Consider the following 21,951-nt stretch of genomic DNA (forward strand, 5'->3'; position numbering starts at 1 on the left):
AAATAAGACCTGGTGACTTGACAAGAGACAAAGTCAACTGGTTAAAAAGCAGGCAGAGTTGAGATTAGAATTCTGGTCTGTCTCCAGAACTCACACACATTGCCTCTGAATACACCATCAGCCCCCTTTAGATTGTCTCCTCTCAATTTGAAACCAGGCATTCTCCACAACCAGAGCAGTCAAGGATCCAAGCATGTGTTGAGAAGGGCAGGCAATACAAAAGAACGACGTGACCCAACTGAGATGGAACAAATTGAAAATGCAAAAGGAGGTACAGGGACACAGAAATAAGCAGAAGTTGTGAGATGGGTACACAGTATACTAGTCAAGATAAAGAGAAAGCTGCGTTTGGGAAACCTAAAGGGGAAAACTCTTGCTTTTATCTCTGTATATGGGAGAGAGCAAAGATAACCTCAAGGCCACGGGGCGGGGGGGGGGGGAGCCAGGAAGGATAAGGTTTCTGAGAAAGTGAATGAGACAAGGGAGGATAAAACTCCGGAGGACTACAAGGCTAGGAGAGGCTTAGTGTGGGAAGGAAGAAAGGCCCAGGGCAAAGAGGCAGGCCAGAGCAGGCACTGGACACCAAACCTAAAAATGTGATGGGACTCCCTTCCAGCCTGAGCCTCTTCTAGTATCTCAGATACTAAATACTCTCCAGCACTTAGGGGTCGGAGGGGGAAAGTGAAGAGAGCGGGGATTGTAAAGTGCTCTAACTCTAATGGGGACTGAGAATGGATCCTGGCACACATTTTTTAAAGCCAGTAGGCCTAATGCTAATGGCCCCCTCCCCCTACACCACTTCCCTAGCTTCAACCCCAGCCACACCCACACGCTAAGGACCATCCAGGAGGGGGAGTGTGTGTGTGCGCGCGCGCGTGCGTGCTCGTGCCTAAGAGAGCCTGAGAGACAGACGAGACAAAAAGAGACCGGGAGAGAGAGAGTGCGCGCCAGAGTGCGGGGGGGAAGAGAGAGAGAGGGACAAGGACAGAAAGAGGGAGGGAGGGAGACAGAGACAGAGAGACAGAGAAAGGAGGAAGGAGAGCTGTCGGCCTCGGTGAGGAAAACTACTGAAGAGATAACGCTGGGGGCTCCTGCGCGAAGACTCAGGGAGAAGATCTCAGAACTTACCCTAAGACCGTGGAAGGAGTGGGGGAGTGTCTTTGCAGGACCTGGTTTTGGGGTCATCAGGCAGTAACGGTTACTGCATAGGCGTTGTCACTGAGCCAGAGCCATTTAACTCGCCCTGGGTGGCTGGAGACCAGGCTTAAGACACCCCACAACTCTGAGTCTCAGAATGGTTAGGGGGGCCCGAGGCTGCAGACAAGGGGAGGAGGGGCACGTGAGGGTTGGGTCACTGCCTCCCCCCACCCTTCGCTGTCACTCATTACCCCAACAGTCGCCCAGGGGGCGGGCCCCGAAGAGGTGGGGTTGGGGGGGGAGGGTAATCTTGGCAGGCGCCTGCGGCATGGCGTAGGTAGGGACTGTTGAGGGGGGCGGACGCCGGGGGGTTGAACACGAGTGGGAAGCGGAGAGAGACACGGGGAGGGGGAGGGGACCGGGAACCATTTGAATGAGAGGAGGGGATCACGGGTAGAGTGGGCTCCAGGAGGTAGGGCGGGCACGGGTGTTGACGGGGGCCAGACTCTCAAGCCAGGTAAGGGAAGCAGGTGCGTAGATCTGTTTTTTGTGGGTCAGTGTACTCGGCCCTTTGGTGGAGAGGGGGTGCCGCCTTCCCCGGGGGCGGGCTTCCAAGCTCCGGAGGCTAGCTTTTCCTCCTCAACTAACGGGGCCCCGGGCGGGGGCTCAAGCTCCATCTCCAGTGCCGACGTTCCACTCCACAATTTCCAGGCGTCCACTGGGCTGGGAGTCTCGCGCCGGGGGCCGGCGCTGTCTCGCGAGCCCCCTCCTCGAGCCAGCCAATGGGGTTGGTTGCTGGCGCCGCCCGCCCGCCTGGTGCAGAGCGCTGGGCGCTGTGAGCGGCGCTGCCATTTAAAGGGGCCGCGACCCCTGTCCCGGCTGCTAGGGAGGGAGGTGGAGAAGGAGCGCGGGGCCGTCGCTGTCTGCAGTTCTAGGCTTGTAGCCGTTACACTAACCCTGCCGCAGGTAGGGGTCGAGCCTGATCAAGCCGAACCGAACCTGCAGGCGGGTTCTCGCAGTAGCTGGGAGGGGGGTCTAAGGAGAGATCGTAGCTCCAAAATGTCTTCCTGTAAATGCCTGAGGTGGGGGGTGGGCAACAGGAGAAGGAGGACTGGGGGAGCAATAGGAAAGGGGGACTGGGCTGAGGAAGTGGGCGACCCTGAAAGGTAACTGGGGGGGAGGGGTTAGGAAGGGCAGTTTGTGGGGGCGAGGGAAGGGCTGAGGGAGGACCATGCAACGCGGGGAGGGGGGGGTGGGGCCAGACAGGGTGGGTAAAGACTGGGGAACTGGGGGGCTCTAGGAGAGAGGGGAGGGGATAGAAACTGAGATCGCGGGGGCGGGAAAGGCTCCTGTTGGCAGCGGCCCTGGGAGACTCTAAGGGGGCGTTCAGCCCGAGTTGTGGGGGGGAGTGAAAGGTGAGGGGGGAGGGGAACTGGGAGTTGCAGTGGGGTGGCGGGGGCTAGGCGGGCGGGTGGAACGACGGACTGCCTGGCGAGTGGGGCACAGGGCCAGGGCGGGGAACGCCTCTCCCCACAGGGGGCGCTGTATGTTGGTGGGGGGAGTGGTCATTTGCAGTAAAGCCTGTGGAAATGCTTGTCGGTTGTGGTGGGGGCGATTCAAGAGAAATCCAAGTGGATGATGGGGTGTGTCCCAGAGCCTATATAAGAAGGAATTCTGGCGAAGACCACCTCTTCTGTCCTCTTTTCTACCCCTAACCTACAGCCCATATCCAGTCATCCTCATGGACCCCAGTGATTTCCCCAGTCCGTTTGACCCATTGACCCTGCCAGAGAAGCCCCTGGCTGGAGACCTTCCAGTAGACATGGAATTTGGAGAGGATCTACTGGAATCCCAGACTGCCCCAACTCGAGGATGGGCCCCCCCTGGCCCTTCTCCATCCTCAGGAGCCCTGGACCTGCTTGATACCCCTGCTGGCCTGGAAAAAGACCCTGGAGTCCTGGATGGAGCCACTGAGCTGCTGGGGCTGGGGGGGCTGCTCTATAAAGCCCCCTCCCCCCCAGAGGTGGACCATGGTCCTGAGGGGACCCTTGCATGGGATGCAGGAGATCAGACCCTAGAGCCTGGACCAGGGGGCCAGACCCCTGAGGTGGTGCCACCTGACCCAGGGGCTGGGGCAAATCCCTCTTCACCTGAGGGGCTACTAGAGCCTTTGGCTCCAGATTCTCCAATAACCTTGCAGTCCCCACATATTGAAGAGGAGGAGACCACCTCCATAGCTACAGGGCGAAGGGGCTCCCCTGGGCAGGAGGAGGAGCTTCCCCAAGGGCAGCCACAGAGCCCAAATGGCCCCCCCAGCCCTTCAGTGGGAGAGACTCTGGGGGATGGAATCAACAGTTCTCAGACTAAACCTGGGGGCCCTAGCCCCCCTGCACACCCTTCCTTGCCAGGTAGGTTGCCTGATCAGCTGGAAAATCAAGGATGGGGAGAGGGTGGGGGTAAGGAGGGTGGCTGTGTGTTTGGGGAAGAAGTTGTGGGAGGAGGGTGGAGAGATAGGAGTAGGGATATGTATGGAGGAGTTGGGAGTTTGGAAGGAGGAGTGGGGGTGTGGTGAAGAAGGTTAAGGAAAGTAGGGGTAGGGGGAGCTCAGTGGCTGTGGAGGAGAAATAGGGGTGAGGTTTCAGGGGGTGGGTTGAGAAGACTGGGTTCGGTGGCAGAGGTTCCCTTTTTCTTCCCCCAGTGGGCTTTTGGTACCAGGGTCCTCCTTCCTTCGGGATTTGGGGAGGACACCAGGCTTCTTGGTTCTAAGATCTTTCTAGCTGTTTTGTTCTAGATGAGACTGGAGTTTCTGGGTTTGATGAATGATAACTAGGCTCTGGAGCCACCAAGTGCATAGTGATTTCAGAGGAATGGTAGACATGCAGGGCCTAGGATTGTGTCTCTGATAGGGGAGGGCCAGCCTAGACTTGAGAGGCTCGCATTTCTCCCCAATTCTGCCTAGTGTTGTGCCTCTCCCAGGCTGTGACCAGGGTCTTAGGGCTTATATAACCACCTGAGATCAGGGGAACCTCCCCATACATTAATGCTTCCTTTTTCCCTTGCTGCCTTTGGGTGGTTGCATTTGTTTTTGTTGATAAACTATAGATGCTTGATGAAAGGTGTGTTACTTGTATTGCCTTAACTCCCAATGATTGGGACAGAAAGCTGGTGGGAAGGTAGGATTTTTTTCATGGAGAATAGCTGCGTGCCGCCCCCCCCCCGCCCCCCCCCCGCTTAGTGCAGAGCTCAAGGTAACCCTGAGAGGGGCCCCAAGAAGCCACAGGCACTCGAGTTTTCCCTTTCAGTTTTGAGTAAGTTCTTCCCCAGGAATGGAGGCGGGGGTTGGGCCAGGGAGGGGGTGGTGAAGGCAGGCTCAAGATTTAGGTTGCTTTCTGCTTCCTTTGCAGGAGATGGCCTGACTGGGAAGGCGAGTGAGAAGCCGCCTGAGAGGGTGAGGGGGGGAGGGGATTGGAAGGAGTCTGGTTCCCCCTGTAGCTCTGGGAAGGACAGACCCTTCATTTTCCCTCCCAGATGTTGCTCTGTGGAGGGTGTGTGTGAGGAGAGTTAGGAGGAGGGAGGGAGCGCTCGTGTCTATTGCTTCTTAAGGAGAAAGTCCAGCCTCCTTTTCTCCCCTCCTCCTAAGCGCAGGGCCAAGGGTCCCTACTCTCCCTTCCCCCTCCTATTTCTGTACCCCCCCCCAAACCCTGTACTAGTGCAGCTGGCCCTTTAGCCTGCCCCTGGTGTCAGCTTTCCTCCCCTCCCCATGTTTCCAAGGTGCAGAAGAGAAGCGAGCGCGTTAGAAGAGTAGAGCCTCCAAAACCTGAGGTTGTGGATTCCACTGAGAGCAGTGAGTAGGCCTTGAGGAAGTGTGACCCAGTGGGATGTGGCGGGCCAGGGATCTCAGGGCTCCTGTAGCGCTGCACTCTGCAGAGTGCAAAGCGCCTGTCTCTGCTCTGGGTTGGCATGGGAACCAGGGGCAGTGGGGGAAATTGAAAACAAGAGCAGTGAGAATGGAGTTTCCTGTTTCAGCTCTGCCATCCCTGTCCCTGAATATTCTCACTTGGATCCCTTCCTTCCCCTCCCTGGGAGGTTACAGAGTAACTAAGGGAGAGTGACACCGGGTGGCTCGAGATTCCAATGTAATAGGGGCGGGGTATAAAGCCAAGAACTACAGGGATTGGGGATCCCAGGATCAGCTGAGCTACCTGTTGGTCAGGTGATGGCTGAAGGCCTGGTCCCTCAGCCTTTTCTCCCCGCCCCTCCCCCCTCTTCCTCAGTTCCAGTGTCAGATGAGGATTCTGATGCCATGGTAGATGACCCCAACGATGAGGACTTTGTGCCATTCCGGCCCCGGCGCTCTCCTCGCATGTCCCTACGCTCGAGCGTGGCACAGAGGGCTGGGCGCTCAGCGGTAGGCACCAAGATGACTTGTGCCCACTGCCGGACACCCCTGCAGAAGGGCCAGACAGCCTACCAGCGCAAGGGGCTGCCACAGCTTTTCTGCTCTTCATCCTGTCTCACCACCTTCTCCAAGAAGCCCTCCGGCAAAAAGACGTGTACCTTCTGCAAGAAGTACGTGAGGGTCCCGGGCTGTGGGGAGGGCAGGGATCGGGCTTGGAGTAAAGGGTGAGACAGAGACTCTGTTGGCAAGGACCTAGCAAAGTGGAACTGGGAGAGAGGTGATTTAGGGAGGGGGTCCGAGAGTATTTTGGTTCTGTTGTCCTTGATCCCAGAGGAGGGGGGGTGGAGGCTGATGAAATGAGAGGGTGGTACTGAGTGAATGTGCAAACCTGTCCCCACCTCCAGGGAGATCTGGAACACCAAGGACTCAGTTGTGGCGCAGACTGGTTCAGGAGGCTCCTTCCATGAGTTCTGCACGTCTGTCTGTCTCTCTCTGTATGAGGCCCAGCAGCAGCGCCCTATCCCCCAGTCTGGGGATCCCGCTGATGCCACTCGCTGCAGTATATGCCAGAAGACTGGAGAGGTGAGGAAGCTCGATGGGGGCTAATTTACAGAGCCTGGCCAGCCCTGAGCTGCCCCTGCAATCCTGGGGCTGCAGGGGCCAGGCCCTGTGGAAGAGGGGAGTGGGGAGGGGAAGCAGCCATCGTGAGGGAGCGTATTCAAGGATAGAGCTTCTCCAGGATGTGTGCAGCTGGCCTTCCTTGCCTCCCAGGACCTCACCATCAAGTCGGCAGCCCGATGTGCAGGTTGGGGGGTCCCTGGGCCCACTGTCTGCTGTGAAGGTCTAGGGTGAGGCGGGGCGGGCCATCCTTGCACTAGGGTGGGTGGTGGTGGCCAGGCCCCAGCTCAGGGTGTGTGTGTGTGTGTATGTGGCAGGTCCTGCACGAGGTCAGCAATGGCAGCGTGGTGCACCGGCTCTGCAGCGACTCTTGCTTCTCCAAATTCCGGGCCAACAAGGGACTGAAAACCAACTGTTGTGACCAGTGTGGGGCTTACATCTACACCAAGACCGGGAGCCCTGGCCCCGAGCTCCTCTTCCACGAGGGCCAACAAAAGCGGTTCTGCAACACAACCTGCTTGGGGGCGTACAAGAAGGTGGGGCCGAGGGAGTAGTGCATTAGAGGGCTGTGGAAGGGGGTGTGGTCCTTGGGTGAGAAATAAAGGTGCCTGACGGGTCGAGGGCTGGGAGAAATAAAACAAATAAAGGGGGTTTCCATTGTATCTGTTATGTTTTATTTTTGAAGCTGGCTGGTGGATACACAGGTCTTTGTTATCTCATCATCTATACTTTTTTTGTATGCCTGAAATATTTCATGTTTTAAAAATTTAAAAAAATAAAAGTGAAGGGACAAATCCAGCCTCAGCCTCTCCTTCCCCATCCTCACAGAAAAACACACGGGTGTACCCATGTGTCTGGTGCAAGACCCTGTGTAAGAACTTTGAGATGCTATCCCATGTGGACCGTAATGGCAAGACCAGCTTGTTCTGTTCCCTGTGCTGTACCACCTCTTACAAAGTGAAGCAGGCAGGGCTCACTGGTAGGTGCAAAGCCCTCTTCTCTGAGACCCCTGCTGGCCTTCCTTCCACCTCCCATACTCCCTTCTTCTAAAGTAACCCCTGCTGCCCGACTTCAGCCCCAACCACATCTTCCCGTGGGTTTCCTGTTCCATCTCTGCACTGCCTTACACCTTCTGTGTGCTCTCTCTCTCTCTTTCTCTCTCTCTCTCTCTTTCTCTCTCCTTTTCTCTCTATGCCCCAGGCCCTCCCCGACCCTGCAGCTTCTGCCGCCGCAGCCTCTCTGACCCCTGTTACTACAACAAGGTTGATCGCACAGTCTACCAGTTCTGCAGCCCCAGCTGCTGGACCAAGTTCCAGGTACTCCAAACCCTGGACCAGGGATAAAGGGTGTGGCGACGTAGAGAGGGTATGAGATTTGGGGTAGGTAGGCCTGGGCAGAGCAAAGAAAAAGCCTGACTTCCCCTACCCCTACCCGCCCACCACACACATCTTGCCCCTCCCTTACTTGTCTTCCTTCCCTCCAGCGCACAAGCCCTGAGGGGGGCATTCACCTGAGCTGTCACTACTGCCACAGCCTCTTCAGTGGCAAGCCTGAGGTCTTGGACTGGCAGGTAAGATCCCCACCCCCACCCACATCTTGCTACACAGAGACATCTGTCCGAAGGGGTCCTTCCACTTGGCTCTCGCCAGGTCCAGATGTCACAGCCCTGTCCTCCCCACCCTGTGCCCCCGTCCCAGGACCAGGTGTTCCAGTTCTGCTGCCGTGATTGCTGTGAGGACTTCAAGCGCCTTCGGGGTGTGGTGTCCCAGTGTGAGCACTGCCGGCAGGAGAAACTCCTGCACGAGAAGCTCCGATTCAGTGGGGTGGAGAAGAGCTTCTGCAGTGAAGGTAAGGAGACGGGGAAGGGGCAGATGAAGCGAGGAGAGCTCGCAGTGTGGCCCGCGGGGCCGGGGCCTTCTACTCCGGATGCTCTACCCCGTCTGTCCCCAGGCTTTGGGCACGGGAGGTGGTTAGAGGTTTCAGGTGCACCGCCTTGCCAAGGTTGGGTCTCACGGCCATGGAGATTTCTGCGTCTCTGGACTCTTCCCTCTCGCCCCCTTTCCAGGCTGTGTGCTGCTGTACAAACAGGACTTCACTAAGAAGCTGGGATTGTGTTGCATCACTTGTACTTACTGCTCCCAGACCTGCCAGCGCGGAGTCACCGAGCAGCTGGATGGCAGCACCTGGGACTTCTGCAGCGAGGACTGTAAGAGCAAGTACCTGCTGTGGTACTGCAAGGTAAGGGGGGCAGCACGTTACAAAGGAGGGAAAAGGTGGCAGGGAGCACGGGCTCTTGTGCTGCCATCAGGGTGTGGGCCGATCTCCAGGAAGGGGGCTCTGGCTTACCCAGCCTCCGAGGGGAGCAGCACGGCTTATCCCAGGGCAAAGGGCCCAGCACATTTTAAGGAGGCAGGTCTGACCATCCTGTTGACACCCTCAGGCTGCCCGGTGCCATGCCTGTAAGCGCCAGGGGAAGCTGCTGGAGACCATCCACTGGCGTGGGCAGATCCGTCATTTCTGCAACCAACAGTGTCTGCTGCGTTTCTACAGCCAGCAGAACCAACCCAACCTGGATACCCAGAGTGGGCCCGAGAGCCTCCTGAACAGTGAGTCCCGGGCAGGGGGCACAGTCTGTTAGAACTGGCCTGGACTCTTCTGATCCTGGGCCTGGCTCCTTTCTTCTTCCTCTCCCGCTTTCACCTCATCCCTGGCCAGATGTCCTGGTACTGCATTCTCTTTCAGCTTTTGGACTGTAGAGGTACTAGAGGAGTCTCGTTTAAAGGTTCTGAGAGTTAGATCCTACTGATTTTCTATAAGGGATTTACTGTAGGGAATGGGTACCTGCCCAGGTAGGGTGGGGCATATGGGGGCTGTGGTTAGTTTTAAGAGAGAAGGAAGTGTTGGCATAAGCTCTGCCTTTAGTGAGAGTGAAGGCTGTTGTTTCTAGAATGTTACCCTGGCCCCTCCGCACTCCAGGGGCACTAAACTCCTGAGGGCCATCTAAATGGAAGGCCTTAAATTATGGGTCACTGGGGGGACACTGTTTTTCATCCTTGGCAGCCATGAGCAAAGAATCTTTTTGGCCACTATTGCTGGGACCTAGAGAAGACTAGACCTGGGGGTGGGAGTGGAGGGAAAATGTGAGACTTCCCATTCGTATTTGGTGTTCTCTTAATGAAGCTCTCCTGGAGCAGGGGTGAGGAAAACAGAGAGCTAGTGCCTCAGATGAGAGCTTTCGTTTGCTTTGATCTACAGGTCAGTCTTCTGAGGCGAAGCCCCAGACACCCTTTCAAACCAAAGTGGAGAACAGCAACACTGTAAAGACCTCAGAGGAAAATGGGAATCTGGGCAAGGTCAGGGCAAAAGCCAGGGGGTAGGATGGTCGCAGAGGAGGGCACCGTAGTCAGCAGCACTAAAATTCCTTTGTCTCTGCAGATCCCTGTGAAGATCCGAACAGCCCCCGCTGCTCCCACCCCTCCTCCACCCCCACCGCCCCCAGCAACACCCCGCAAAAACAAAGCTGCCATGTGTAAACCACTGATGCAGAATCGGGGGGTCTCCTGCAAGGTGGAAATGAAGTCCAAAGGGAGTCAGACAGGTGAGTGAGGGTGCTGAGATGCCACAGGCTGTATTCCATGGTCTTGGGCCTCCAGCCCTGTGCCTGGGAACTGGACAAGGGGGTTTCTTAGGTGGCCGAAGCATCCTGCATATTGTCGTCCTAGAATTCCAGAGTTGTCTCTCGACATTTGGTTCAAGGGCAGTTTTGTGACACTGAGCACATGTTAGAGCTTTGGGGGGGGTGACAAGCACCAGGTCCTGGGTCAGATGTGACCCATCTGGCAGGCACTCTGAGAAGACCCCTTTTTTGTCAGCAGAAGAGTGGAAGCCACAGGTGATCGTGCTGCCCATCCCAGTGCCCATCTTTGTGCCAGTGCCTATGCATCTGTACTGCCAGAAAGTCCCGGTGCCTTTCTCAATGCCTATCCCGGTAAGTTTTCCTGCCCTTCCTGGTGGGGGCCTCCTTTACCCTCCCAGGCTTGAGACCCACCCTGCCCCCTCCCTCTCACCAGCCGTTCCTCTCATCTGCTGGTGTGGTTCTTGGCGTTTAGTTGGGATTCGTGCCTCCAGGTGCCTGTGCCCATGTTCCTGCCCACTACCTTGGAGAGCACAGACAAGATTGTGGAGACCATCGAGGAGCTGAAGGTGAAGATCCCTTCTAACCCCTTGGAGGCCGACATCCTGGCTATGGCAGAAATGATTGCAGAGGCCGAGGAGTTAGACAAGGCCTCATCTGACCTTTGTGGTATGCCATGGACAGCGGCGGTGAGGGAGACAGGGTGCTGCCAGTCTGTCTCTGCCTAAGGGGGCGGAGAGTGGTGATCTCGGTGCCTGACGGGTTGGGGGAATAGTTGGGATCAGCCCCTGAAAGCCAGTTGAGGGCGCCAAGTAGGAGCTGCAGGGACTAAGCCAACCTCTCTGCCTCCCAGATCTCGTGAGCAACCAGAGTGCAGAGGGACTTCTGGAAGACTGCGACCTGTTTGGGCCAGCTCGGGATGATGTCCTGGCCATGGCCGTCAAGATGGCCAACGTGTTGGATGAGCCTGGGCAAGACTTGGAGGCGGACTTCCCCAAGAGTGAGTAGGATTCAGGGCGTGCCCGCTGTGTACAGTAGCATTTGAGCCATCAGGAAAGGAGTGTTCCTTGTTACCCGAAGCATGACCCTAAACAGAAGACTGTCACAACGAGCGGTACCAGAGATACCGGGACAGGCAGACTATTCTATGCTTGAATCTTGTTGTTGTTTTTGTTTGTTTGTTTGTTTGTTTTTTGCGGTACGCGGGCCTCTCACTGTTGTGGCCTCTCCCGTTACGGAGCACAGGCTCCGGACGCGCAGGCTTAGCGGCCATGGCTCACGGGCCCAGCCGCTCTGCGGCATGTGGGATCTTCCCGGACCGGGCTCCGGACGCACAGGCTCAGACCGGGGCACGAACCCGCGTCCCCTGCATCGGCATGCGGACTCTCAACCACTGCGCCACCAGGGAAGCCCTGTTGTTGTTTTTTAATTGTGGTGAAACACATAACATAAAATTTACCATCTTAACCACGTTTAAAAGTTTACAGTTCAGTAGTGCTAGGAACGTTCCCATTGTTGTGAGTTTTTGTGTGTATGTGCCTCTGAGCACGTTCTCAGTATATAGCTTTGTCCTGGTGACTACGATGAAGCTGTCTGGGAGGCTCATCTCGAGTCAGGTGAACGAGTAGCAAGGGTGGGGTGTGAGGACTACAGGGTTGAGGTCTTAGAAAATTGATTTCTTCTTCCTTTCCCCTCTAGATCCTTTGGATATTAACCCCAGCGTAGATTTCCTGTTTGACTGTGGCCTGGTAGGGCCTGAGGACGTGTCTACTGAACAAGACCTTCCCCGAACCATGAGGAAGGTGAGGGCTGGGGCTGCTGTATCCACAGAAGAGGGATGGAGGCTCAAAGGGCGAGGTAGGGGGTGGCTTTTCGTAGCCAAGTCAGCAGCCTTAGTTTCACCTTCCCTAGCCTCCTTTCTCCACCACTGTGAGTGCTAAGGTACAGCCAAACTCTGCTCTCTCCCCAGTTCATCAGAGGTTATAAGAGCTGTTCCTGGGGTTCTGCGCTGTGGAAGCTTGCTGTGTTCTTTCATCAATCCCCACCTCCCTTGGTGGTGAACACTGTCCTGACTAGCTTCCATGGTGCCCTGGCCTTACCTCCACCACTCCCTCCTTTCTCTTCCCCTCCAGGGTCAAAAGCGGCTGGTGCTTTCAGAGAGCTGTTCCCGGGACTCCATGAGCAGCCAGCCTAGCTGTACTGGACTCAACTATTCATATGGTGTCAATGCTTGGAAGTGCTGGGTGCAGTCAAAATACGCCAATGGAGAAACCAGCAAGGGTGATGAGCTGCGCTTTGGCCGTAAGTACCCAGGGGAGGAGGAGGGGAAAGGGAGCAGGGGCAGGGCTGTGATTCAGCTGTAGATGTCTACAAGTGATAGGGCTGTGATCACTTAAGGGTATCCTGTGAAGATGAGGAGGAGTTGCAGAATAAGGGGAGATGCCATCTAGGTTTCAAGGCTGAGGGCTCTTTGTGTAATTGGTGGGTTTGTTCTGGAGCTGGACGTGACTAAGGGGTGGAGGGGTTAACGGTGGAGCTAAAGGAAATTCTTAATGTGCAGTTGTCTTAATGCCAGCCACCTCCACTGTGTATCACTGCAGCCAAACCTATGCGTATCAAAGAGGATATTCTGGCCTGCTCAGCTGCTGAGCTCAACTACGGTCTGGCCCAGTTTGTGAGAGAAATCACTCGACCCAACGGTGAACGATACGAACCTGACAGTATCTACTATCTGTGTCTTGGCATCCAACAGGTACCCCTTGCACCCTGCCTCACTTGCCGTCACTTAACACAGCAGGCAGGGTCCCACCAGAAATGATCCTGTCCCACTCCCTGTTCCTCACCTTGTTTCCTGCCTTGAGCAGGCAGCTTGCCTTTCATCTCCTACTCTAGACACGACAAGAAATGAGAATACTCTTCTAAAATCAAAGCTGTGTTCCAGGACTTTTGACCAAGGAGCAGTCTTCATTGCTCTGCGGGCCCCTTTGTCATCCTGAAACCCAGTTTAGGAGGGGAGGGATGGGCAGAGCTGGGTTCCCTGAGTGGTGGGGTAATGTTTGGTTCCCACTGGGAGACGTCAGCCACGCCTCAGCTGACAAGGGGGTCTGGGCTTGTGAAGAAGCGGCTGTGACACATCTCTTCCAGACTTCCTCCTCTTCCAGCAAGGCCTCAGCTCCTCAGAGCTGTAGGTATACCTGGGGAAAACCACTCTGGATCACTAAATCCAGCAACTGTTTCCCACGGGCTCCTAACCATCAAGGTCGCCATGCGTGGGGCCTTTGGCCTCATCGTCTTTCCTCTAGGGCCTAGAGTCTAGCTCTATGTGTGTCTGTTTTTCTTTTTCCAGTACTTGTTGGAAAATAACCGAATGGTGAACATTTTCACGGACCTTTACTACCTGACTTTTGTTCAAGAACTCAACAAGTCTCTGAGTACCTGGCAGCCCACACTCCTCCCCAACAGTAAGGGACAGGGACTTAGCAACCCCTCCGCCCTTTCCTCCTTTCTTCCAGTGCACCATTCTGAGCCCAGGGCTCTTGGGTCTGCCACTCTTCACAGAAGGGTCTGAGCATAGACGTGTGTAGTGGGGTGCCTCAGGGTTAAGAGCTAGAGGAGCCAGAGCCCCTGTCCTTGAACATAAGGAGGGGATCAGGACTTAGGTCTGAAGAGCTATCTCTGGGACCCAAAAGGTGACCAGGGTTTGAGTGATAAGTGAAGGGAAAAAAAGGAAGAAGTTGTGGGACTCCTCAAGGTTTACGTCGACCTGCCTGTAACTTGAGGATGGTGAGCGAAGCTCTGAATGCAGGTGGAAACTGTTAAAAAAAATATCCCCCCCAAAAAAACCCACCCAAAACCGAACCAAAACAAACCGCAAAATCCAGCCCTCCTGTGCAGTATAGCGAGGCATCAGGGTTTTGCGTGCAATGGTCCCTCACCGAATGAGTCTGGCGTGCCCAGTGCTTGTGAGCTGGACATGTGGGAGCAGAAGCGGTTGGGTTTGTGTAGTCAGTCCCTCCTGACCAGCCTCTCCCCCTTGCCCGTTGCAGATACGGTATTCTCCCGAGTGGAGGAAGAGCACCTCTGGGAGTGTAAGCAGCTGGGGGTCTACTCACCCTTTGTCCTTCTCAACACCCTCATGTTCTTCAACACTAAGTTTTTTGGGCTGCAGACGGCTGAGGAACACATGCAACTCTCCTTCACCAACGTGGTGCGGCAGTCCCGCAAGTGTACCACCCCTCGGGGCACCACCAAGGTGGTGAGCATCCGCTACTACGCCCCTGTCCGCCAGAGGAAAGGGCGAGGTATGAAGCTGCCCCCTCCTTTGCTTTTCCCCCCTCTCTGCTTTCCCCTTCCGTGCCCCACTGTGCCACCAGGTTGGCCCTCTCCATTGCCCCCAGCTTCTCTATCCTTCCGTTCCTGGGTTTGCAGAAAAGATGAAAACAATCTGATGGGCAGTGGCTATTGCATAAATAGGAGGTCACCCAGCTGCCTGTTTCCCACTTTTCCTCATTTCAGGGCAGTTTACTTTTGGGGCTGGGGGGGGTTGGACAGGTGGGAAACTGTTGGGTGTGTTTGGCTGAGGGGAAGAGTTGACAGGAGTGAATGACAGCCTCTCCATCGCTCTTTGCTAGTGAGCATAACTGCCACAGCACCTTGGTTTCCATTCTGGCCCTGGAATCAGTTCCCAAGGTCCCTTCTGAACCTGAGCCTCTACCAGGACTAATGTGCCAGGGGCTGGGGCCATCGCTGTTTATCCCAGAAGGCAACCCCAATCTTGCAGTAGGGTCTGTTTTGTCAGTTTTTCCATGTAACTTCTGAGATCACCTCTTCAGGAAATCAACTTGGGGAAGATGATGGAGACTTTAGCAGTGAGAACCAGGGTACACTGCAGAGCAACACCCTGCAGAGCATTGGGTTGGTACAGAGAGACTGACAGACTCTTCTTCTGCCTTTATTTCTCCATGAGACTGTTTTGTGTCCTGAGGCCTTCCCCCCGTGCCCTGGACTGTGCTCTTGGAAGTGCCTTGTTGGGACTGCACTTTTAAGGAGTCTGGTTCATTCGTCTCCTCCACAGACACTGGTCCTGGGAAACGGAAGAGAGAAGACGAAGCCCCCATCTTAGAGCAGCGTGAGAACCGCATGAATCCCCTCCGCTGCCCTGTCAAGTTCTATGAATTCTATCTCTCAAAATGGTGAGTTGGCAGGTTCGCAGGAATGGCATTGTGGGCGGGACCCACAGGCTCTACTTCGCCCAGGAACTGATCTCTGTCCTCCCGCCCCACCCCCACCCCCACCCCCACCATTGCAGTCCTGAAAGCCTCCGGACTCGCAACGATGTGTTCTACCTGCAACCCGAGCGGTCCTGCATCGCCGAGTCACCTCTCTGGTATTCTGTGATCCCCATGGACCGCAGCATGTTGGAGAGCATGCTCAATCGCATTCTGGCTGTGCGTGAGATTTATGAGGAGCTGGGTCGTCCCGGGGAGGAAGACCTGGACTAAGCCCACGTGCTGCCCGGATCCATCTTTCACACCAATGTCTGTCCCGTGGCCACGTCCCACAGGGCGATTGGCCCAGGAACCAGTGCTACTCATTCTGAAGGGCCCTGACTGCCCTTTTCTACTCATCCATTCCCTGCCTTCCCTAGGAATCCCTGGCTTTTGTCTTCTCCCAAACCACTTGACAACCACAGGGCCCCAGTTCTCTGTACTGAGGGACTGGTCTCCCAGTGATGGGCAAAAACCAGCTAGGCCATTTTCTTTATGTTTCAGAGTAAACCCCTTCTCCTGGGGCCAGACTCTGGGTGGAGTATTAATGGCTCTGGTGATCCTGTTGGCTTTGGGTTTCCTGACCCATCCCACAAAGGTAAAGGCCCTTGTTCCTAGGTTTGGCCAAGGGAAGAACCCAGCTGCCTTCTCTGCCCTGTGCCCACTCCCTTCTCTACTCTTCCCCGGTACCAAGCTAAAGGGTCTTGTATGAAAGATACGAGAGAAACCATGAAAGTAACGAGGGGACCATTTACCTAAAACACAGAGCTTAGGCACTCTTCCCCTCCCATGAGGTAACTGGTGGTTGGAACCTCCTCGCCACCTTGTTCCCCCTCTCCACCCCTGCAAGCATCAACCCTTGGTGCTGCAATTTAAAAAAAATCTTCCAGGGCTTCCCTGGTGATGCAGTGGTTGAGAGTCTGCCTGCCAACGCAGGGGACACAGGTTCGTGCCCCAGTCCGGGAAGATCCCACACGCTGCGGAGCGGCTGGGCCCGTGAGCCATGGCTGCTGAGCCTGTGCGTCCGGAGTCTGTGCTCCGCAACGGGAGAGGCCACAACAGTGAGAGGCCCGTGTACCGAAAAAAAAAAAAAAAATCTTCCAAATGCTTTCCCTCAAAGGCAGAGAATGACTCTTAAGTATGGGGAGCAGACTCCTGTCCCCTTGGTTTATGTCTTTGTCTCTCTCTGCCATCTTAGGTTGGCATGAGCCATGGTGTCAACATGCTTAGCCCCCTTCTGTAACTGCTTCCCTTTAGTTCAGTGGACAGAGTTCCCAAGGCAAAAACTACCTTGTGACTTGGGTTGGGGCTGGGTTCCCCACTCTTGTTCTTCCCCCATCGTGAGAGCCAGGCCAAGCCTGTGTGGGCCCTGGGTCATGCAGGATGGGATCTGTAGTCAAAGGATAGGTGAGGAGCTGTGGGCGTGGGTCCTGCCCCCACTGCCTCCATCTCCTCTCTTCCCCATCTTGCCTCTGTAGTTCCAGAAAACTCTTAGCATCTGGCAAAGGGGGTACCCAGTTCTTTCCCTGTTGGCTTTGCTGTTCCCCCGCCTCCTTTTTGTGTTTTTATAACTGTCACCAGTTTAGCCACTGTTTAAATTGTATATATTGTTCTGAGGCGCCTGGCCTGTCCCTTCAGTGAGCCATGCCCGCCCTTGTGTTGTAGTGAGAAGCTGTTGTCACGACTAACCTTCTGTCTCTGGAATTGTTTGTTTCAAATAAAGAGTTAAAGTTGTCTTTTGCCTTCACTGGGGGAGGGAGAGCAGTGTATGGAGAGGTGAGGGATATAGAGGAGCAATGCTGGACCACTTCAGATCTCTCAAGGTATAAAGAAGTGAGGTGTCCCACCACAGGTTGAGAATCATTTTTACCCAGCTCACTGAACGGACCCACTAGGAGTATGGGCCTCGTTATAACAAGTTTCCAAACACTTAAGGGAAAAATTTATTCAGCAGCTGTCTATTAAGAACCTACTATGTTTAAGGACCTAGATTCCATGTTTCGGAGAAGACAGAGATTAACTAGACCGGGATCCTATCCCCAGCAGGCTCTCGGGCTAGAGGGGAGACAGAACGGTGCACAGTTAGTTGCAAGATGGGCAGAATGAAATAAATACCTAGTGCTATGGGAAAGCAGAGGAATAAGGAACTCATTTCAAGTTTACAGGGGGGTTGTGTGCAAGTTCACGAAGGGAGGTGGCATTTGACCCGGGCCTCCAAGAGTAGGTAGGAGGGGTTGGGGGACCAGCACCATCAAAGGCTGCGATTTTCTAACCCGGGAGGGACAGGATCAGATCTGTTGCTTTAGGGAGGAGATCCCTAGGACAATATGAAGGATCGGGGGTGGGGTAGATCTGAAGGCCAGGACAGCAGTGAAAGGTGTGTGGCTAAGAGATTCTGTGAGCCTCGATGGGGATAGAGAAGCAAAAGAGAGGATGAATTCAAAATGAGTTTCAGACATTGTGAAGGTCAAGTCTGCAGGCTATGGAGGAGAGGGAGGAATCGAGCATGAAACCAAGGTTTCTAGCCTTGATGATTGGGAAAGTGAGATACTTTTTTTTAAAAAAACAAGAAAACAAATCCACACTTTATTTACTTTTCAGTAAGTTTAAATCCTTGAAGGGTACGGCGTCACACGGATTCTGTGTCCGATGGCCTTAGCATGAAGGTTCCTTTGGAATTTGGCATGAACCATGCCACTGTTTCCATGAGTGCGAGTTACGTTTCCCCAGATTACTCTGGTTTTGTTAGGTTTTCCACCAGGAGTTGCTGTGTTGTTCTTTGCTTTGTGCACCTAAGCACATCTCTTGCCTAGATAGAATTCAGTTTCATCTCGAGCATAAACACCTTCAATTTTAAGAAGAGCTGTAGGCTCCCTCTGGTTCTGGAGACACCGCTTATGGCCAGCAAAAGTGGCCTTGGGCCACAACCTTCGAGACATATTTGTCGTTTTAGAAGTCCTGTTCCCAGCAGGCCTCCACAGGCTCCAAGATGCCTGAAACAGCGAAGGTGAGACACCTTTAACCAAGTTGGGAAACATTAGAGGCAGGGTTTCGTTGTTTTGTTTTTTGGGTTTGTTTGTTTTTTCAGGGGAGTAGGGGTAGGAGGAGGTTGGTAACAAGTTGAGATTTTTTTTTTTTTTTTTTTTTTTTAGTACGCGGGCCTCTCACTGCTGCGGCCCCTCCCGTTGCGGGGCACAGGCTCCAGACGCGCAGGTCCAGCGGCCATGGCTCACGGGCCCAGCCGCTCCACGGCATGTGGGATCTTCCCGGACCGGGACACGAACCCGTGTCCCCTGCATCGGCAGGCGGACTCTCAGCCACTGCACCACCAGGGAAGCCCCAAGTTGAGGTTTTGATCACGTTGGGTTTGAGACTCCATTGAAACATCCATGTGGTGGGCTGTGCAACATGGCATAACAGAAAGAACACCCAAACTTGAGTTTTTTAATCATAGCTCTGCCACTAAAACTTGAGCAAACCTACATTTCTGTGTCTCCCCTAAAAAATACATTCATATTCTGCCCTGACTTTCTCACAGAATTGTTGCAAGGGTCAGGTGAGAAAATGGATATGAAAGTAATATTGACGCTAGATATTACCATATAAACTAGGCAGTTGGAAATGTGGGTCTGAGGCTTAAAAGAGAGATGAGTTGTCTGTTTTTTTCCAGCTTTATTGAGATGTTGTTGGCATATAACATTGTATAAGTTTGAGGTGTACAGTGTGTTGATTTGATGCACTTATATATTGCAAAATGATTACCACCATAGTGTTAGCCAACACCTCCATCCTGTCATGTAGTTACCGTTTCTTTTTTGTGGTAAGAACTTTTAAGGTCTCTCATAGCAACTTTCAAGTATATGATACAGTGTTGTTAACTATAGTCACCATGCTGCACCTTAGATCCCCAGAACTTATTCATATTAGAACTGGAAGTGTATACCCTTTGACCAACACCTCCCCCACCCCACCCCCTGGCCCCTGCAAACCACCGTTTTACTCTCTGTTTCTATGAGTTTGGCTTTTTGGATTCCACATATAAGTGATATCACACAGTATTTGTCTTCCTCTGTCTCGACTTGTTTCACTCAGCATAATGCATGAGGTGTCAACTTAGAAGTCATCTACAAAGGGCTCCTAGCTGAAGCTCTGGGAGTGGACAGGATCATTCAGGGGAAAATAAGAAGAGAAAAGGACAAAAAAATGGTACCTTGGAGAATATCTCCGGTTAACCGGCGAAAGGAACTGAGATGGAGAGACCAGAGAAGTAGGAAGAGCCCCAGATTTCCCAGGTGCCAAGGGTAAAACCACCTGATGAAAAGCTATCCTCATACCCCAGGCCAGGATGAAGTCTGTTAATTTGCTTTCACCTTCTTCCATCCTCAGCAGGGCCCAAAGCCATCTGGCTCTCCTACCTCCTTCCCCTACTGGAACGGAGAAGGGTTTGATGTCTTTTGTGCATCTAGATTTCTGCTCTGTGCCCACCCTTGTGCTAATCACTAGGGATATGAAGATGAGTAAGAACTTGGAGTCTGTTCTTGAGAACTCCCCAGCCTGATAGGACCAAGGCTGGGACTAAGGTGAGGCAATTAAGGTACTTAGGGTGCAAAGTTTAAGGAGGCACTCACTGCTGGGGTCAGGCAAGTATAGGGTTGGCGTTTGAGCAACCCCGAGAGCGAATGCCTCCTTAAATCTTGCACCCCAGGTGCCTTGATTGCCTCACCCTAGTCTGACCCTGGGGAAGACTCACATGTCAATAAAATGGTCAAGGTAGAAGGTAATTGTTATTCATTCCGTCCCAGGGAATCAAGAAAGACCACAGAGGTGCTATGGGAGCTGGGTTCTCATGAAGAGTGGATAGTTTATCAGGCAGCATAGAGGTGCAGTGTGCACAAAGGCATGGAGGTAAAAAAGATCTCGGAGTGTCTTCAGGGAAGAATGGTTGGGCTGCAGAGGACGTGGAGAGGGCACAGTAAAAGGGGTGAGGAATGGTGGGAGCTGTTGCTGGGAAAGAAGGGATCGGGTTGTGAAAGGCATCCAATGCCACGCCCTGCTAGGGTGACCAACCCTCTCAGTTTGCCCAGGACCTTCCCAGTTTTAGCCATGAAAGCCCAGCAACCCGGGAACCCCCCACCCTGTCCTGGCAAACTGAAACAGTCATACCTTATCCTCAAAACAGTGGAAAGCCATTAAAGGATTTTCACAAAGAACTGGCAGGGTAGGCTTCATGTTTTAAGGTGACTCTAACATGTCTGGGTGGGTGGAGGAGAACTGGGTGCTGAAGAAACCTGGGAGGCCAGCTACAGGGAGCCAGTTGCACAGAAATGGGTACGTGCTTTGCCTATGGCCTCTGGCAGACATGAGTTCCAGATCCCTGGCTCAGCCCTTTCTTTCCTAGATGTTTGGTCTGACCAAGTTACTACGTGGCCTGTTTCCTCATCTGTAAATTGGGGCAATAATGGTGCTTACCTCCATGAATAGTGAGGATTAAGGGAGATACGGTTTAGCACAGTGCCCAGCACACAGCAAGCACTTAATAAACATTAGCTTTTTTAAAAAAATTAATTAATTTATTGATTGATTGATTTTGGCTGCGTTGGGTCTTCGTTGCTGCCCACGGGCTGTCTCTAGTTGCGGCGAGTGGGGGCTACTCTTCATTGTGGAGCGCGGGCTTCTCATTGTGGTGGCTCTTCTTGTTGCGGAGCACAGACTCTAGGCACACGGGCTTCAGTAGTTGTGGCACACGGGCTCAGTAGTTGTGGCTCCCGGGCTCTAGAGTGCAGGCTCAGTAGTTGTGGTGCATGGGCTTAGTTGCTCCGTGGCATGTGGGATCTTCCCGGACCAGGGCTCGAACCCGTGTCCCCTGCATTGGCAGGCGGATTCTTAACCACTGCGCCACTAGGGAAGCCCCCTAAACATTAGTTTTTATTGTCCACATTATCAGTTAGGAGATAATTTCAAGGCCTGAAGGAAGGCAGCAGCACGATGGGACTGCTGAGGAGGAAAGGGACTTGAGAAAGATTTGGGAAGCTGACTTACCAGACTTTCTTCGTTGGTGAATTGATTATATTTTAGCATGAATGATTTTTTTGTTGGCGTTAATGCCCCAAAGTATCTGCTTTTCAAGACTTTTATCTCTAATTGTGGAATGAAAGGCTTTGTCACCTTGAAGGGAAGGCGGAGGGGAAAGAGAAAGGGGCAAGGGAACTGCTGGAAAACCAAGCATGTGTTTGAGATCCCTAAGGTTAAGGGAAAGAAATGGTGGAATTTTCAAAAGCTTATCTTGATTTAGGGGGTTGAAAGGTAGGGGTTCTGAATAACTCTCTCGCCCCATCTTGGCTGCACTCCCCACATTGCCTTGCTTCCCAGGGATGGACAGTTTCTGCATCCTGCTCCAGGCAGAGATCTCAGAAGGCGCCCTCTCCCTCCAGACTGCCCTTCCCCGTCTGAACACAGGACAGCCCCTTCCTCAGCTTTCACCGTTTCTCTCTCTTAACCTTAGGGCCCCCACAAAGCACATCTTGTTTTCCAGTAGTTTAATATTTTCATATCGTACTGAGCTTCCCCCACCTCACCCCTCCATCACGAAACCCTTACTGAGGCAGCCTAGAGTGGTTACTTTGGTGTAGAGGAGATAGCACAGATTTTGGATTAGAATAGGCCTAAGTGTTCATTCTAGCGCTGCAGTTTTCAGCTGGACATATTACTTAACCTCTCTGACCCTCCATTTCCTCATCTACAATGAGGTATAGTAATAGCTACGTTGCCATTACTGAGATGATATATGTAAGTGCTTGATTTGGCACCAAATCTGGTCCATACTGGGTGCTCCATAAGCAGCCTCCTTTCCTTTCATCCGCCTAAGTTGTTTGTAAGTCTGGGAATAAAGTTTCAGA

The 21,951-nt window shown here is 53.6% G+C and overlaps 1 protein-coding gene and 1 pseudogene across 5 annotated transcripts; one reads left to right on the plus strand and one right to left on the minus strand.

Annotated features, from left to right (window-relative positions):
• The first annotated feature begins 999 nt into the window (after window positions 1-999).
• On the plus strand, window positions 1,000-16,789 carry ZMYM3 (zinc finger MYM-type containing 3). Of its 4 annotated transcripts, none has more exons than XM_081221911.1 (25): window positions 1,000-1,054; window positions 2,860-3,545; window positions 4,542-4,585; window positions 4,909-4,981; window positions 5,412-5,706; window positions 5,941-6,118; window positions 6,472-6,690; window positions 6,983-7,133; window positions 7,355-7,470; window positions 7,638-7,724; window positions 7,852-8,002; window positions 8,220-8,392; window positions 8,595-8,760; window positions 9,410-9,507; window positions 9,590-9,752; window positions 10,030-10,142; window positions 10,283-10,457; window positions 10,642-10,788; window positions 11,487-11,590; window positions 11,921-12,089; window positions 12,389-12,540; window positions 13,135-13,249; window positions 13,835-14,089; window positions 14,863-14,980; window positions 15,097-16,789. In XM_081221911.1, exons 2-25 carry the CDS (start codon window positions 2,879-2,881, stop codon window positions 15,287-15,289), a joined length of 4,122 nt encoding a protein of 1,373 aa, XP_081078037.1. In that variant the 5' UTR covers window positions 1,000-1,054; window positions 2,860-2,878; the 3' UTR covers window positions 15,290-16,789. The 4 variants fall into 4 exon arrangements, with proteins under 4 accessions (XP_081078037.1, XP_081078036.1, XP_081078038.1 ...); XM_081221910.1 differs by lacking the exon at window positions 1,000-1,054 and adding an exon at window positions 1,981-2,103; XM_081221912.1 differs by lacking the exon at window positions 1,000-1,054 and adding an exon at window positions 1,981-2,103 and having other exon boundaries at window positions 4,915-4,981.
• Window positions 16,790-17,661: 872 nt separating this feature from the next.
• On the minus strand, window positions 17,662-18,022 carry LOC308608679 (large ribosomal subunit protein eL33-like; annotated as a pseudogene). The gene has a single exon. The product of its transcript is annotated as a large ribosomal subunit protein eL33-like (transcript).
• Window positions 18,023-21,951: the final 3,929 nt, after the last annotated feature.

Source organism: Mesoplodon bidens, assembly GCF_964165515.1.
Source record: "Mesoplodon bidens genome assembly, chromosome: X".
NCBI lineage: Eukaryota > Metazoa > Chordata > Mammalia > Artiodactyla > Ziphiidae > Mesoplodon > Mesoplodon bidens.